The following is a 16739-nucleotide window of genomic DNA, read 5'->3' as shown; positions in this document are numbered from 1 at the left end:
ATCAACTGCTTCTAATATTTATAATTAGAGTAAAACCCTATAACAACTTTCTGATTTTCATGTTACTCCTATATTATACATTAATGATTTCAGATCCCATAGTGTTTTATTTGCCTCTTTAAACCTTTGTTTCCCTGGGAAGAACATTTTAACCAACATATTAATAATATTTAAGTGGGTTTTATGTATTTTACTTTTTATTTTATTCAAATTATTGCTTACTGAAGTCTTCTACCCTGTGAGGTCTTCTGTTATTCTTAGGTCTTAACAATATGATTGTTATTCTTGAAGGGCCTAAATGCAAAATTCATTGTCTAGTTGGTAACCTGAAAGCATAAATATGCACTTTTGTCAAATTTAAAAGCTACAAATGGCCTCTAGCTAAGTATATATATAAAATTCTGCAAAAGATTAGGAAAGAAGAGACATTAGACTGAATTTCCAGATAACTCCATAGGTCTTTATCATGGCTGCAATTTGTATGTGTAATCAATCATGCTATCAGAAAATATTTAGTATATATTTGGTGGTTTGAGTACTTTAGCTGAATTGGAGCAAGAGCATTAAAAGTCTCTTCTTTGGATGCTGACCTGAATTTCACAATCTTTTTTGTCTCTTCCAGATATGTTCTTGATGATCAGTATGTCAGCTCAGTAGGAACAAAGTTCCCAATCAAGTGGTCAGCGCCAGAAGTGTTTCATTACTCCAAATATAGCAGCAAATCAGACGTATGGGCCTTTGGTAAGAGAGTTGTTATCCACAGCAGCATAGTTAGCCTACATGCTGACTTCCCAAAGGAGAAGAGAAGCAGCCAAAACAAACAATGAGGTCCTTAAACATTTGCAAAATTAAAATAAATGCTCCCTAGTGATAACTAATAACAAGTAAGAGGTTACCAGAGATGGAGAGACATTCTTGGTAGTGCATTTAATGTCAGCAGCATGCTGGGTGGAATATATCCTGTTCGTCTCTTCCCACATGAAAAGGATACAGTTTTCTTACAAAAGGGTTCAATAAAAAAAAATTTAATTAGAATTATGACATTAAAAGTTATGGCTACAGAAAGGACAAATTTAATTGGTTTGCCTACTTAGAGAACATGGTTAAATAAATTTAAGAGATTTCTTCTCCCTGAATTGAATAGGTAAGAAGTGTGTGAATGGACAAACCTTGACCCATATCTAGCTTCAGATTCATTTTTCAATAAAAATTTACATTTTCATTCATTATTCCAAAGAAACACTATAGAAATGTCATTATAATTCACTAGTGAAGAAGATAAGCACTAAGATTGTAGGTCTTGGGAGCTTACTACTTATAATTTTCTTTATTTTTGTTGTTGTTTTAACTTATTTTTGTGGTTTTATTAATGTGAAGAGTTTCCTAGATATATCTTACAATTTTAGAGTTTCCTGGGGGCATGGAGTAACTTTGTGCTTCTACCGTCAGTTGTCAGAAGCAGTATTTGAACCAGCCAAGTCTTTCTACCTCCAAAGCACCATAGCCTTGGTTGACTATCCCATGCTATATTTTTGTGTTTTAGTCATTTTTCATTTATGTCAGACTCTTTGTGATCCCAGTTGGGGTTTTCTTGACAAAGAGTCTGGAGTAGTTTGCCATTTCCTTCTCTAGCTCATTTCACAGATGAGGAAACTGAGGCAAAAAGGGTTAAGTGACTTGCCCAAGGTCACACAGCTAGTAAGTTCTTGAGGTTAAATTTGAACTCAGGACTTCTTGAGTATTTCCTGATACTCTTTGTATTTTTAGTCATTTGAAAACCATTAAAAGAAAAAAAAAAGGAGGGAATTTGTCATATACGTGCATGAAGCCTCTCCCTTCTATCCCTGTATTCATCTCTACCAATGAGGAGGGAATTCTATAAAAAATGACATTTGAAAATGGGGTTAAATTTATAAATGAAATTTAACTATGCTTTGAGACAATGTAGTACAATGAAAGAGTATTAGATTTGAAATCAGAGGACATGGCTGCTATATACTTTGTGACCTTGGGGAAGATTTCTAGGTCTCATGTTCCTTATTTATAACATTTGAGTTTTGGACTAGATCACTTTTAAGTTCCCTTCCAGACTTAAGTAGATGAAAACATTTGTCCTCTAAGCCTCTCTGCTTGGAGGCAATGTCTGTCCAATGGATAGATAGCATTTTGATTTCTTGCTTCCTGTGGGAGAGAATGATCTATTATTATATTTAGTTATTTTTACTAGAACTTCATTTGAAAAATCCTGTTTGCTGAGATTTTCTCTTGTTTTTTAACCATATGTTTTCTCTTAATTCTTTGTAGGAATCCTGATGTGGGAGGTGTTCAGTTTGGGAAAACAACCTTATGAACTCTATGATAATAGGCAGGTGGTGACAAAAGTTTCCCAAGGTTATCGGTTGTATCGTCCACAGCTAGCTTCAGACAACATCTACCAAATAATGTACAGCTGCTGGCATGAGGCAAGCTATAATGACAATATAATGCATTACATAGCAATTTAAGGCTAGCAAACCATCTTATTTAAGTTGTCTTCTTTGAGCCTCCCAGTAATCCAAAATGCTTTTGGAGCTATTATTTTCATTTTACAATGATTTGGCCAGGGTCCCACAGCTAAGTGAAATATATGAGAAAGACTTTGAATTCAGGTTTTGCTAACTCCAAATCTAACATTTTATTCAGTGTATACAATGGACTCATAATATGATTATTATTATCATAATGGGCTGCCTACCTTCTGTCTATTGGTCATCAGGAGAATATCCAGAAAGTCCAGGGTATATAGGATAGATTCCTCATGTCAAACTTATGAGAGAAAATGGCAATGGAGCACACGATGGGTAGGCAGAGATGGATTGAAGTCTACATCACTGAACAGAATGCTCACATCAGTGAAATCACAGATTGGTTTGAATATTTGAGTTGAAAAAGACAGGACTAAATCTGTGATTTAATTGGTGTAAAGAACTCTCAGAGAAGGAAACTTCTTCCACCAATTCAGAATGGCACCTTCTCTGTCCAGTATGGTAATTGCCTAAATCAGGGATTTCAAACATGGACACTCCAGAGAGCCCTCACTCAGATTAACTGGAAAATATTTAGCAAAATAAATAAAAATTCAATGACATATAGATATAATTACATTTTAAAATAATGTCAATATACAACTCACAGAAATCCTTATCACATATTAGTGGGACATTTCTATATGCGTTTTACTCCATTATATAGGTTTAAATCATTGAAAGATAAATTGGCTTTGTCATAGCACTGAAAGGTTCCATGTTTATTCACCCAAGTTTATGCAACCAGTTTGTATAAAAAGTGGCATTTTAATCCACCTGGATCTGAAGCCAGCCCTCTATTCACTTTCCTTCTCCCTCTTTCTATTGGTCAACATCAAAAAGAATAAAGGAAGTGACAATATTTCACACTGTATCAGCCATAGAAGGGAAGGTAGAACATTATCGTGGAATCTTCCCTCATAGAATTTATGAAGACTAATAACATTTAGAAAAAACAACCATACTCCCAGCAAGTTTAAAACAACAACAAAATATCACATAATTACAGAAACAAAATTAAATAATTGTACTTAAATACAATTTAAATATAAATTAAAATTACTTTAACTGTAATTGTAATTAAATAATCATATGCAAATGAGTGCAATGGAGTGGCAGATAAAGCTTCCCATTCATTTATTGATTTTTGTTGTTGTTCAGTTATTTCAGTTTTGTATGATTTTCCAAGAGCCCATTGTGGGGTCTTCTTAACAGAGCTACTGGAAGTGGTTTTCCATTTTCTTTTCCAGTTCATTTTATAGATAAGGAAACCGAGGCAACCAGAGTTAAGTGACTTGCCCACAATCACACAACTAGCAAAAATCTGAGGCTACATGTGAACTCAGGTCTTCCTGACTCTAGTCCTGGTGCTCCACCCACTGTATCACCTAGCGGGATAGTCATATATCCATTTATTCATAAATTTGCAGTTTGGAGAAGCAGAAGTGGATAGAAAGGCATTCCAAAAGAGGAGGTAGTATCAGCCAAGATTCATAGTCTGGAATGAGCAGAGCAGATGCAGGAGTAGTCAGGATAAACCAATGCTAAGAGAAAGGGGTTTTGCTAAGGAATAAGTGAAAGACAGGGTTAGAAAGCAAATTTGGATAGGTTTTTAGAGGACTTTGAATCTCAAAGTAAGGAACTTGGGGCACAAATTGGAGTGATTGGAGGTTTTTAAGAATGTCTGATAGTGAAAGATCTGAATGTAGGATGGATCAAAGCATGGGAGAAATACTAAGTAGAAAGACCATTTTAAAAATTACTGCAGTAATCCAGATGTTAAGATTTAAGGACATATGGTACAGTAGGAAAAGGGCTGGACTAGAAATCAGAGAAGTAGAGTTTATGTTCTACCTATGCCATATATAGCAAATGTAATCTAGGGCAACTCACTGAAGTTCACTATCATGCGCCTTAGTTTTCTGATATTTTAAATAATGATGTTCAACTAAAATGTTGTCTAAACATCCCTTTCAACTCAATATCTAGATTCAATTGGTCTTGATGGAAATAGAAAGAAAAGGGTTGCTATGGAAAATTTTATGAAGGAAGAATCGAAAGGACTCTGTGACTATATATAAGGCTTACTGCAGTTTTAAGGTTTAGATAAGAAATGCTTATCTAAAAATATTCATACACACATGTATGGATGTAGGCATATGTATACATTTATATTCTTATGTGTATATGTGTGCATGTACATATATCAACAGAAATAGACAGACAGACCTAGTATACATAGCACTTTAAAGTTGGCAAAGTGCTTTTCCTGTGTTATCTTGTTTGATCATCACAATAATACGGTAAGTTATGAATACCTTTACCCCTATTTTACAGATAAAGAAATTGAGACTGTGATAGATTAAGTATCTCATCAGATATATATAGCTAGCAAATTTTAGAGGCAGGTTTTGAACTGAGGCTTCCCCGACTTTAAATCCAGAATTTCATTTACTTTGTCACTTGGCTATCTTCATATATAAAAATAGTAGATGATTGTTGGTTGATAGATAGATAGATATACACATATACATATGCATATATGTATATACATATATCTGTGCATATACATGTATACACACATATATACCTTAAAATATGCTTGTGTATACACAGATAAGCATATGTGAAGCCAGTTTGAGCAGAGAATCAATTACTAAATTTTCAGTGTGTGAGCATTTACACTGGAAAATATGTGAAACACTACAAATCGGAGCTTGATTTGTTTCTTTTGTTGATTATCTAGACTTAAGAAAGTGTGACTGAAGCAACTCAAATATAAAAATGTGCTATTGTTACATTTTTCCTGCAGACAGATGATTGGTAAATACTTACCATATATTCCGGCATGCACCCACCCACACCCACACCCACACATCTACATATGTACATGTATACATATATAAATATGTCTAGAAAGTAATGAATGACACCAAGGATCTGAGTCTGAATGACTAGATGTAAGATGATATTATTGACAGGAACAGAGAGGTGAGAAAGCTAATTTAATAATTAGACAGATTGAATATGATAGGATTCCTCAGGAGACCCAAAATGAGTTGAGAAAACTTTCATGAAGAAGAGTTATTTAATATTTGATGAATGATAAAAAGTCAGGTTTTCCTCCCTTCTCACTGTCCAGCTGAATCATTAAGGCAGAGCTGCTGAATGCTTAAGAGATGGTCTAAGACCAAATTCCCTACCAGATTGAGACGAAATCTAGAAATGTGAATTTGGTCTCAAGCAGGTCACAGAAAAGAAAACTAGCAGGGAAACACAAAGCAACAGAGTCAGTCTGCCAAATCAAGGATAGGAGGGAAATATTCCATTCTGATTTGTAGATTAGAGCCAGAGAGATAGGTCACTTAAGGAGAGGCCTTAATAATCTGAAATGTATTTCCTGCAGATACCTTCTCCACCTGGAAAGCTTTGTGTTATCATTATAATAGCTTACATTCATGTAAAATGTTTTAGTTTACAAAATGCTTTCCTTAAAAACAACCTTCTGCATAGATTGAAACCTATATTTTCAGTTTTAGCCAACAGATTAATATATTTGCTTCTTTGTATGAACTTAGTTAATGTAAGGGAAGACTTTAATTTGGAAAAGGAGGTGAGTTAGTAGGTAGTGATAAAAAGAAAAAAAGATCCTCAATAAAACTTTTTTAAAAAAGAAAAGAAAAACAGAAATTCAGAAGAGAAAAAAAAAAAAACTACTTTGTTAATATAAAGTACAACTTAAAAACCAACTCAAGGGACAACTAAACGGAGAAGTAGATAGAGCCTTGACCCTGAAGTCAAGAAAATATGAGGTCAAATTTGGCCCCACACACTTAGTAGCTGTGTGATCCTGGGAAGTCACTTAATCCTGATTGCTTCCAAAAAATAAAACAAAACAAAATAAAAAGACTACTTAGGAAAGAGAAGTTTGCTTCAAATGACATTTCTGTCTATACTTTATTTGTGTTGAAATATCTGTGTTTGTTGATGATTGTTGAGTTTAAGGTTAAAATAAAAGAAAATCAATTAAATGCTGTTAGGTGATGAAGATATTATTTTATTCATTTAGAAAAATAAGGAAATTGAGGCTTAGGCTATAGCTGGGCCAAGGTTACACTACTAGTAAATAGTAGCTCCAAGTTTGAGATTCAGGTTTTCTTATTTTAGAGCTTTCTACTAACTCACTTCATCTCTCAAAGATATAAATGAGAAAAGAGTAGTAAGGAAATATGAGAGGAATAGCATAGGGAAACTTAGAAAAAGAAGAACCACCTCTTTCTCAGAGAATGGAGCAAAGGGGAAACAGACAAGAGGGTTTGGATTGGTTGGTTTATTGGTTAATTAGTTGATCATTCTTTGTTCTCAAATAGCTCCAATGACATCACAAGAAAAATTATCTTGATTTCCAAGTAAATTGGATTTAAGAATGACTTCAAAGAAGTGAGTTAAGGGAATTCAAGATGGATAGCCTTCAATTTTATAACAAAGCAAAGAGGGAGGAAAGTAAAGAGAAGAAGAGAGACAGGGACAAAGACAGACAAAGACACAAAGAGACAAGAAAGACAGAGATAGATAAGAGATGGTAGTGGGAGATTAAGAAAAAAGAAATTTTCTAACTCTTTGGGAAGTGTGATATAGGGTCAATCAATGAATAATAAAATGATTAATGTATGTATTACTAAGAAATGTTAGTCAACTGGCATTTATTAGGTGCCTCTCATAGAAGGAAGACAAGGGCATTAAGGGAAACATTAAGGTTTCTTGTAATTTTTTAGCTGAGACTTGAAGGAAGCAAGGGAAGCTGAGGCAAAGAAGGGAGAGAGTTGCAAGCAGGAGGGCTATCACTGATAGTGGACTCACTTGACCCAAAAACATAACTTCCTCTATCAGTATTTGGTAGTTCAGGAGTTAAATGAGGAGAAGCTGGAACCTGAGGATTATCAGGAAGAACAAGAAGATAAGATTTAAGAGTGAAGGAGAGAGCACAGTTAAATTGATTAACTATAGAATCAATTCTAAGATTGAGAAAACAGGGATTAATGAAGTACTAGAGACCATGGTAAGGAAAAAAAAAAATACATATAGGAAGAGTGAGGTAGAGAGAGAGATATGGCCACGAAGATATGACCAGACAGGAAAAATCTCAGAATTCAAGATCATAGAGGTAGAATTGTTTTGAGTAATGATAGAGTTTAAAGAATTACCATCTCTGAATATCTGAGGCAGAATAAGAATAGTGGTCACAGGATATGAGGAGATTAACCAACTGGAATGACAGGAAAGAGGTATCAGAGTGAATTTTTAACCTCCAAGAACCATGGCAAGGTTCAGGGTAGAGAGGAAGAATGTAAGACTGGTATTGAATTATGAAAGAAGAGTGACTTGGTAGATGACAAGGATGGATCAAAGGATTGATGGAACAATGGCAGCAAGAGGAAGATCTTAGAGTGACTTGAGAGAGAACATTATTCTGAAGTCTCCTTCTGGACCCCCATTTGGGGTAGGATAAAAAAGGGGAGAAATTAGCACTAGAAATAGGGTGATAAGGAATGTTATCTCCTAGAGAAGATATTTCTTCATAAGTTTAAATAGAGAAAAAAACATGGGCAAAGAAGACACTTTCTTCAATATAGAACAGGTATTCTAAAGGGCATGTTGAAAGGAGAAAAGAGAGGAGGATAGGAATTTCAGATTGCTAGTGTTGAATTATATAAGGATGACAGTATGCAGAGAAAAAATAGGAGAAAAAGGCAGAGAAGAGAATCAAGAGTCAGACCCCTCTCCCCTAAAAGAGAACAGTAGCAGTGTCTGAGTATGCAATAGTGCAGAGAAATAAATGGAGAGTCTTAATAGAGGCAAAAACTTATTTTCATACATGATCTATAAAACATGGCATATTTCAACAATTTCCCAAGAGATAAGAACACCTACCTATAGAATGGGCAGATACTTATTTTTGCTGATAAGATGGTGGAAGATCAATCACCCCAAACAATGACTTTCCTTTTTATTTAGCTTCCAGAAAAACGTCCCACATTTCATCAGCTCCTGTCTTCCATTGATACACTTCAGGAAGATGACAAACTTTGAAAAAAGAAAATGGAAGAAATATATATAAAGAACATAAATCTGGCAACTATCTTCATTCTTTTTAAGGGAAGCAGAAAGGACTGCACTCTCAGTAGTTTAGTTGCTTCAACTCAGTGTTGTGTCATTTATTGTTTGTTCTTTATAATGTAGAGGAGTGAATAAGATAAGGGAGGAAAATTTCCAAGGATTTTTAGGGGGTCATCTGACTAAAATTTACTGATATTGCTCCTAAGAGAACAATATTCCCTTGATGAAAATAGAATTACATATTGTGGTATATGAATGTTATGGAATATTATTGCTCAGTAAGGAATGACCAGCAGGATGAATACAGAGAGGCTTGGAGAGATCTACATGGACTGATGCTAAGTGAGATGAGCAGAACCAGGAGATCATTATACACTTCAACGATACTGTATTAGGATGTATTCTGATGGAAGTGGATTTCTATGACAAAGAGACCTAACTGAGTTTCAATGGATAAATGATGGACAGAAACAGCTACACCCAAAGAAGGAACACTGGGAAACGAATGTGAACTATTTGTATTTTTGATTTTCTTCCCGAGTTATTTTTACCTTCTGAATCCAATTCTCCCTGTGCAACAGGAGAACTGTTCGGTTCTGCAAATATGTATTGTATCTAGGATATACTGCAACATATTTAACATTTATAGGACTGCTTGCCATCTTGGGGGGGGTGGAGGGAGGGAAGGGAAAAAATCAAAATATAAGCGAGTGCAAGGGATAATGTTGTAAAAAATTACCCTGGCATGAATTCTGTCAATACAAAGTTATTATTAAATAAAATAAAATTTAAATAAAAAAAAGAAAAGAAAATAGAATTACATTTCATGCCCATTTCTATTAAACAGTATTCATTTTTCACTACTTTTATAAATTAAATAGAAAGTTAAAATGATTAATTTATTGAGGTTTATTTTATCAGACTGTATTCTTATTCTTTTTCTTAGAGTATAATCATTAGATTTAGAACTGAAGAGAGAGATTAATAACCCAGCCCCTTCATGAAATCCAGAGAGGGGAAATCACCTTTTTGAAGTCATATCAGTAGTAAATCACTGAGCCAAGATTTGGAAATCTAGTATGTCATCCCTAAAAGCAAAAAAAAAAAAAAAAAAAAAAGCAATTAATTATGATTTTGACCTGCTATCAGATTATATGTTAGATTTGTTAATTCAGACTTCAAAAGTTTGTCTTTGATCCCTACTATGTATTATTTCAGTAACAAAGTTACCCTGTCACCAGGCCATGGTGGTCTCTCATTATATATTCTATGGTCCAAACCAATAGGTATAATATTTGGCAGAAAGCCATATCAGAGCTATAAATTTTTCTACTCATGGTATAAAAATAAAATGCTATGAATATTTAGTTGTAGAAATTCTTCTGAACTATTAGTGTTTCTTTTGTATATATCTTCCTCCCCATAGATTTAGTTTGGTTTTTTGCTTATATAAAAACTTTCATACATTCAATATCCTCCTAAATAGAATGTAAGCTCTTTGAGAACAGTTACTGATTCATTTTTGTCTTTGAATTCTACTATTTAGTGAGTATTGAATAAATTCTTGCTGATTGATTGAGGACATCCCATTTCATTGCTGGACAGGTGCAATAATAAGGAAATCCCTTATGTGAAATCAAAATCCCCCTTTCTGTAACTTCCGTCCATTGATCTTAGTTCTGTTCTCTGGAGCTACATTTGATGAACCTAATTTCTCTTCCAGGAAAAGTATGGTCATTAATAACATTTTGTTAGTTCAATAAGAATCAAATCTATGAATATGGTATTTGAAGTACACTTTGTATAAAGTTGATTTATAGCAATATGTCTTCTCAGTACAGTCTTTGATGGCACTTTAGAAAGACTGCTATTTAAACAACAGACTTAGTCTTACTGTACTTTCCCCCATACATCCATGGGTCAAATGGAAAGTTTGACTTAGAGGGAAAAAAAGCAGTATGTATTCATTACATATTGTATGTTAAATTGCTTTCTCCTTCCCCCATGTCTCTGACTTTAAAGCAGTTCATGACATCAAAGAATTTTGGTACCTAGAAGTAGCTTAGAGATTATCAAATCGAATATCATCTTTTCATAAATAAATAAACTGGAACTCACAAGTTATTCTGATCAATTTTGAATTGCCACTTCATGAGGAGTGATGAGACACACTTTCCAACTATAGGCCTTCATGTTCCTCCTCTCTAATGTAAAATAGACTTTATCAAGCCAACTATCAAACGTCTATAACCTTTACCACAAGTTTTAAAAAAAAGTTTTAACTTTTAACTGTAATATTTTTACAGAAAACAATTTAAATATTTAGCACAGTAACCATTGCTTGCTTAACAAATATCTGCTGACTTGATTTTAGCCATTTCAACAATTTTTTTAAATCAACCAGTCAACAGATATTTAAATAGCAGCATTCAAGGAATTTGTGGATAAGTTGAGGAGACTCAACTAATGCACATGAAGTAACATGCAAAAGTATAAAACAAGATTGAATTTGTTACTCTATTTGTATAAGATGGTAGGAATCCATAGGATTGTAGGTTAGTGCTAGAAATGAGAGGCAATGGTTGAATTGATGAAAAAGTGTTGATAGTCTTTGACCTAGAGCTTAAGTATAAGGCAGAAATGTCAAACATACCAGAGGCCACATCACTCCTTAGTGCTGTGAGACCGGATTAAAATGTAATTAGAAAATATTTAACAAAAAATATATAATAAAATATAGAAAATATCACATTTTAAAATTCAATCAAGAGGGCAGAGCCAAGATGGCATAGAAGACATACACATCTTCTTAAACTCTCCTTTACCCTCAGTCTATTTTAACAAAATTCAGCCTTGGAATTAGTGCTTGACTGTCAAAACCCATGAATATTGGGAGCATAACACATTATCAATGGAAGATAATCTCGAAATTCACTAGAAAAGGTTTGTTTTGTGTTATGGGCCAGAACTCTGTACATGAAACAATAAAATTTACAAGGTGTTAAGTCAGTGGAATTGATAAGCAATGATTATCTAGTTTAGCATGGCGCTAAATAGTTTTCTAGTTCAGTATGATTGATTTAATCTGACAACAAATAATGGTTTCCTAGTGATTGGTTTATACTCAGTATACTGTAAATGATCTAGTTATAACAGAGCATATAAGCTGGAACAAACTCAGCCAGGGTGGAACTCAAAGACAGAGAACTAGAGGTGGGAACTCAAGCTCTTAGAGCCAAGAAGAGAGATTCACTCCATCTCACACCACTGTGGTGGTTGGCCTGTCCTCCTGCATTTCCTCCATTGAGACCAAGCTAGCCCAGACCCTAGGCAAGGAGACAATAAAGAATTTGGACTTAACACCTGGCTATTCTCATGGTGATTACTTTACTGAAACGAAGGCTGCTCCAAGACCTCCAGAAAACCAACCAGAACACTACAGTTTTGCTTGTGCACAGGGATGGAATGGGGTTAGGCCAAGCACAGACCTCAGACAGGTAGTGAGAGCACAGAAAATAGCTCACATTGAGCAAACCAGAGGGGGGCAGGGTGGGGTCTCTGCTGGTGGAAAATCTGCCTGGAGAACTTTACCACAGTGTGAGCTACTCTAACCTGGCAGAAAGCTAGTAGATGAGCAGAGAGGGTAAAAACTCTAACCCCAAAAGCTAGAGTCTCTTGGGACCTGGCCATATCCACCCAGCACCCAGAATGACTCAGCATTATCCAAGCACAGCCCCAGTTGCTGCCTTTCCACTGACGTTGATTTCAGCACAATTGCTAATCCCAGCACAGCCAGTGAGTGCTGTCCCACTGCCCCTTCGCTGCCATTTCCTGTTGTCTGTAGAGGCAGCTTGGAAATACCCCACTGCCTCCCATAAGTAGATCATAGTTGTTGTTTTTTCTTAAAATGAGCAAAAAGGCAAAGGAGGCATTAACTATTGATAGCTTCTATATGGAAAGAGAACAGACTTCAAACCCTAAGGAGACTAAAAACAGTTTGTCTCAAGATCCAAAGGTGGATATGATCTGGTCCCCATGACACAAGTTCTTATAGAAGAAATTTTAAAAGATCTTAAAAGAGAGCTAGAAGAAAAATGGGGAAAGGAAAGGAAAGCTTTGCAAGAGGGTCAGGATAAGTCACTTATTAAAAGATAGAGTGGATAAAGAAATCAACTCCCTGAAAAATAAAATTTGCGAACAGGAAAAGATAAACAATTCCAAGAAAAACAGAATTTGTTTGGAAAAGGTAAACAATTCCAAGAAAAACAGAATTTATAAATTGGAAAAAGAAAATAATTCTTTAAAAAAATTGACAAAATGAAAAAAATTCCATAGAACAAAACAACTCATTTAAAAATTCAATTGGACAAATACAAAAAGAAATTTTAAAAAGCAAATGAAGAAAATAATTCATTAAAAATCAAGACTTGAACAAATGGAAATGAATGACTCAAGGAGACACCAAGAATCAGTCAAGCAAAACCAAAAAAGAAAAAAGAAAAAAAAGAAAAAGAAAAAAAAAAAAAACAGAAAAAAAAAGTTAAATACCTACTTGGGAAAACAACAGACCTGGAAAATAGACCTAGGAAAAATAATCTAAGGATTATTGGTCTCCCTGAAAATCATGATTATAAAAAAGAACCTAGACACTATTTTTCAGGAAATCATTAAAGAGAACTGCCCAAATGTTATAGAAACAGAAGGTAAAATATACATTGAAAGAATTCATCAATAATCTACTGAAAGAGATCCCAAAATCAAAACTCCAAGAAATATTGTGGCTAAATTCCAGAACTATTAGACCAAGACAAAAATACTACAAGCAGCCAGAAAAAAAAATTTTTTTGGATACCAAGGAGCCACAATGAGGATCACTCTACATTAAAGGATCAAAGGTCCTGGAATCTGATATGCCAAAAGGCAAAAGAACTTAGTATGCAGCCAAGAATAACTTACCTAGCCAAACTGAGCATTTTCTTCCAGGGAAGAAGATGGACATTCAATGAAATAAGTGAATTCCATTTATTTCTGATAAAAAAAGAGAGCTAAACAAAAAGTTTGACCTCCAAATATAGAACTCAAGAGAAGCATAAAAAGGTAAAAAGAACTCTTGAGAACTGTGTTTCTGGTATGGATATATATAAAGAATACATGTATAATTTGGTTTTACTGTTATAATATAAAAAAGGAACTAGAGGTGGAAAGGAAATTGTACTAGAAAAAGGGAAAAATGGAGGTAAAAAGAGGGAAACTACATCTCACAAAGAGGCAAATGAAACCTATTATATCTTAGGGAATGAAGGGAGGGGGATAAACATGGTGTGTATCTTACTCTCATCAGATTTGGCTCAAAGAAAAAATATTAGACACATCTGGTTTACATAGAAACTTCTCCCACCTCATTGAAAAGTGGGAGAGGAAAAGTGAAAAGGGAAGGGCTAGTAGGCTAAATAGAAGGGAATACAGAAATAGTAGGGGGAAAGTTTAAGAAAGGGGGAGGGAGGGATTCTAAAGAGGGAAGGCTGTGTGAGGCAAGTGGTGCTCATAAATTTAATACTGGGGAGGGAGGTAAGGGGGAAAAGAAAGAGAAAAGTATAATCTGAGGATAATAAGATGGCAGAAAATACAGAATTAGTAGTAGTTCTAGCCATAAATGTGAATGGGATGAATTCTCCCATAAAGTGGAGGCAAATAGCAGACTGGATTAAAAGTCAGAATCCTACAATATGTTGTTTACAGGAAACACATTTGAAGCAGGGTGATACATATAAAGCAAAGGTAAAAGGCTGGAGCAGAATCTACTATGCTTCTGGTGAAGCCAAAAAAGCAGGAGTAACCGTCATGATCTCAGATCAAGCAAAAGCAAAAATTGATCTAATTAAAAGAGATAAGAAAGTAGCATAGATAATGAAGCAATATGAATATTAAACATATATGCACCAAGTGGCATAGCATCTAAATTCCTAAAGGAGAAGTTAAGAGAGCTGCAAGAAGAAATAGACAGCAAAACTATAATAGTGGGAGATCTCAACCTTGCACTCTCAAAACTAGATGAATCAAACTACAAAATAAGTAAGAAAGAAGTTAAAGAGGTAAATAGAACACTAGAAAAGTTAGGTATAATAGATCTCTGGAGAAAACTGAATGGAGACAGAAAGGAGTATACTTTCTTCTCAGCAGTTCATGGAACCTATATAAAAATTGACCATAATATTGAGACATAAAGACTTCAAATTCAAATGCAGAAAGGCAGAAATAGTAAATATATTCTTCTCAGATCATGATGCAATAAAAATTGCATTCAATAAAAAGGCAGGGGAAAATAGACCAAAAAGTAATTGGAAACTAAATAATCTCGTCCTAAAGAATGAATGGGTGAAACAGCAAATCATAGACACAATTAATAATTTCCCCCAAGAGAATGACAATAATGAGATGTCATACCAAAATGTGTAGGATGCAGCCAAGATGGTAATAAGGGAAATTTTATATCTCTAGAGGCTTACTTGAATAAAGTAGAGAAAGAGAAAATCAATGAATTAGGTTTGCAACTAAAAAAGTTAGAAAAAGAGCAAATTAAAAAGCCTTTGTACAAATAAAACTAATGCAAACAAGATTAGAAGGGAAGCAACAAACTGGGAAAACATTTTCACAGTTAAAGGTTCTGATAAAGGCCTCATTTCCAAAATATATAGAGAACTGACTCAAATTTATAAGAAATCAAGCCATTCTCCAATTGATAAATGGTCAAAGGATATGAACAGACAATTTTCAGAGGATGAGATTGAAACTATTACCACTCATATGAAAGAGTGTTCCAAATCATTATTGATCAGAGAAATGCAAATTAAGACAACTCTGAGATACCACTACACACCTGTCAGATTGGCTAAGATGACAGGAAAAAATAATGATGAATGTTGGAGGGGATGCGGGAAAACTGGGACACTAATGCATTGTTGGTGGAGTTGTGAACGAATCCAACCATTCTGGAGAGCAATCTGGAATTATGCCCAAAAAATTATCAAAATGTGCATATCCTTTGATCCAGCAGTGTTTCTATTGGGCTTATATCCCAAAGAAATACTAAAGAAGGGAAAGGGACCTGTATGTGCCAAAATGTTTGTAGCAGCCCTGTTTGTAGTGGCTAGAAACTGGAAAATGAATGGATGCCCATCAATTGGAGAATGGCTGGGTAAATTGTGGTATATGAATGTTATGGAATATTATTGTTCTGTAAGAAATGACCAGCAGGATGAATACAGAGAGGCTTGGAGAGACCTACATGAACTGATGCTAAGTGAAATGAGCAGAACCAGGAGATCATTATACACTTCGACAACGATATTGTATGAGGACATATTTTGATGGAAGTGGATTTCTTTGACAAAGAGACCTGAGTTTCAATTGATAAATGATGGACAAAAGCAGCTACACCCAAAGAAAGAACACTGGGAAACGAATGTGAACTATCTGCATTTTTGTTTCTCTTCCCGGATTATTTATACCTTCTGAATCCAATTCTCCCTACGCAACAAGAGAACTGTTCGGTTCTGCAAACATATATTGTATCTAGGATATACTGCAACATATCCAACATATAAAGGACTGCTTGCCATCTAGGGGAGGGGGTGGAGGGAGGGAGGGGAAAAAAAAATCGGAACAGAAATGAGTGTAAATATGATATAATTATTAAATAAAAAAAATTAAAAAAAAAAAAAGAGTCAATATTGAAAAATTGCTCATACATATGTTTTGTATATAAAAAGGTATTTTAAAAAGAAACCTAAATCAATATGCAACCTAATGGGTTCAGTTTAGTGGCCTTATTTCTAATTTTGTTTAACACAACTTGTATAGGGTAAGGAATGGGAGAACAAAAAAAAGTAGATCTTTATTACCTCTCATCTTGTGCAGGTCTAGTTAAGATCAATCCTGGAGTTTTGCAATAGCTTACCACCTGCTTTTAGGCTCTCTTTTTCTCTAATTAATTTTCATATGATTTTCAGTTCGTGTAAACCTAAATCTGATCACATCAATCATCTGCTTTTAAAAAAT

The 16739-nt window shown here is 34.5% G+C and overlaps 1 protein-coding gene and 1 long non-coding RNA gene across 3 annotated transcripts in view; one reads left to right on the top strand and one right to left on the bottom strand.

Moving 5' to 3' along the window:
• The window catches only part of BMX (BMX non-receptor tyrosine kinase), a 79540-nt gene extending 69844 nt beyond the window's left edge, over nt 1-9696 (top strand). Inside the window, exons 17-19 of the mRNA XM_051984468.1 lie at nt 623-741; nt 2305-2462; nt 8580-9696. Of these exons, the coding sequence (XP_051840428.1) occupies nt 623-741; nt 2305-2462; nt 8580-8654 (352 nt within the window). The 3' untranslated portion in view covers nt 8655-9696. The remainder of the gene's footprint in view (nt 1-622; nt 742-2304; nt 2463-8579) is intronic.
• Nucleotides 706-10391, bottom strand: LOC127553617 (uncharacterized). Of its 2 annotated transcripts, XR_007951783.1 has the most exons (5): nt 9707-10391; nt 8496-8648; nt 2735-2870; nt 897-997; nt 706-783 (listed from the first exon to the last, which is right to left on the bottom strand). It is a non-coding gene; the product is annotated as an uncharacterized LOC127553617 (long non-coding RNA). The 2 variants fall into 2 exon arrangements; XR_007951784.1 differs by lacking the exon at nt 2735-2870 and having other exon boundaries at nt 9707-10385.
• Nucleotides 10392-16739: the final 6348 nt, after the last annotated feature.

The sequence above is a fragment of the Antechinus flavipes genome, chromosome 3 (genome assembly GCF_016432865.1).
Source record: "Antechinus flavipes isolate AdamAnt ecotype Samford, QLD, Australia chromosome 3, AdamAnt_v2, whole genome shotgun sequence".
NCBI classification, from domain to species: domain Eukaryota; kingdom Metazoa; phylum Chordata; class Mammalia; order Dasyuromorphia; family Dasyuridae; genus Antechinus; species Antechinus flavipes.
The sequence above is the reverse complement of the archived record's forward strand: the minus strand, read 5'-3'. Positions and strand labels throughout refer to the sequence as shown.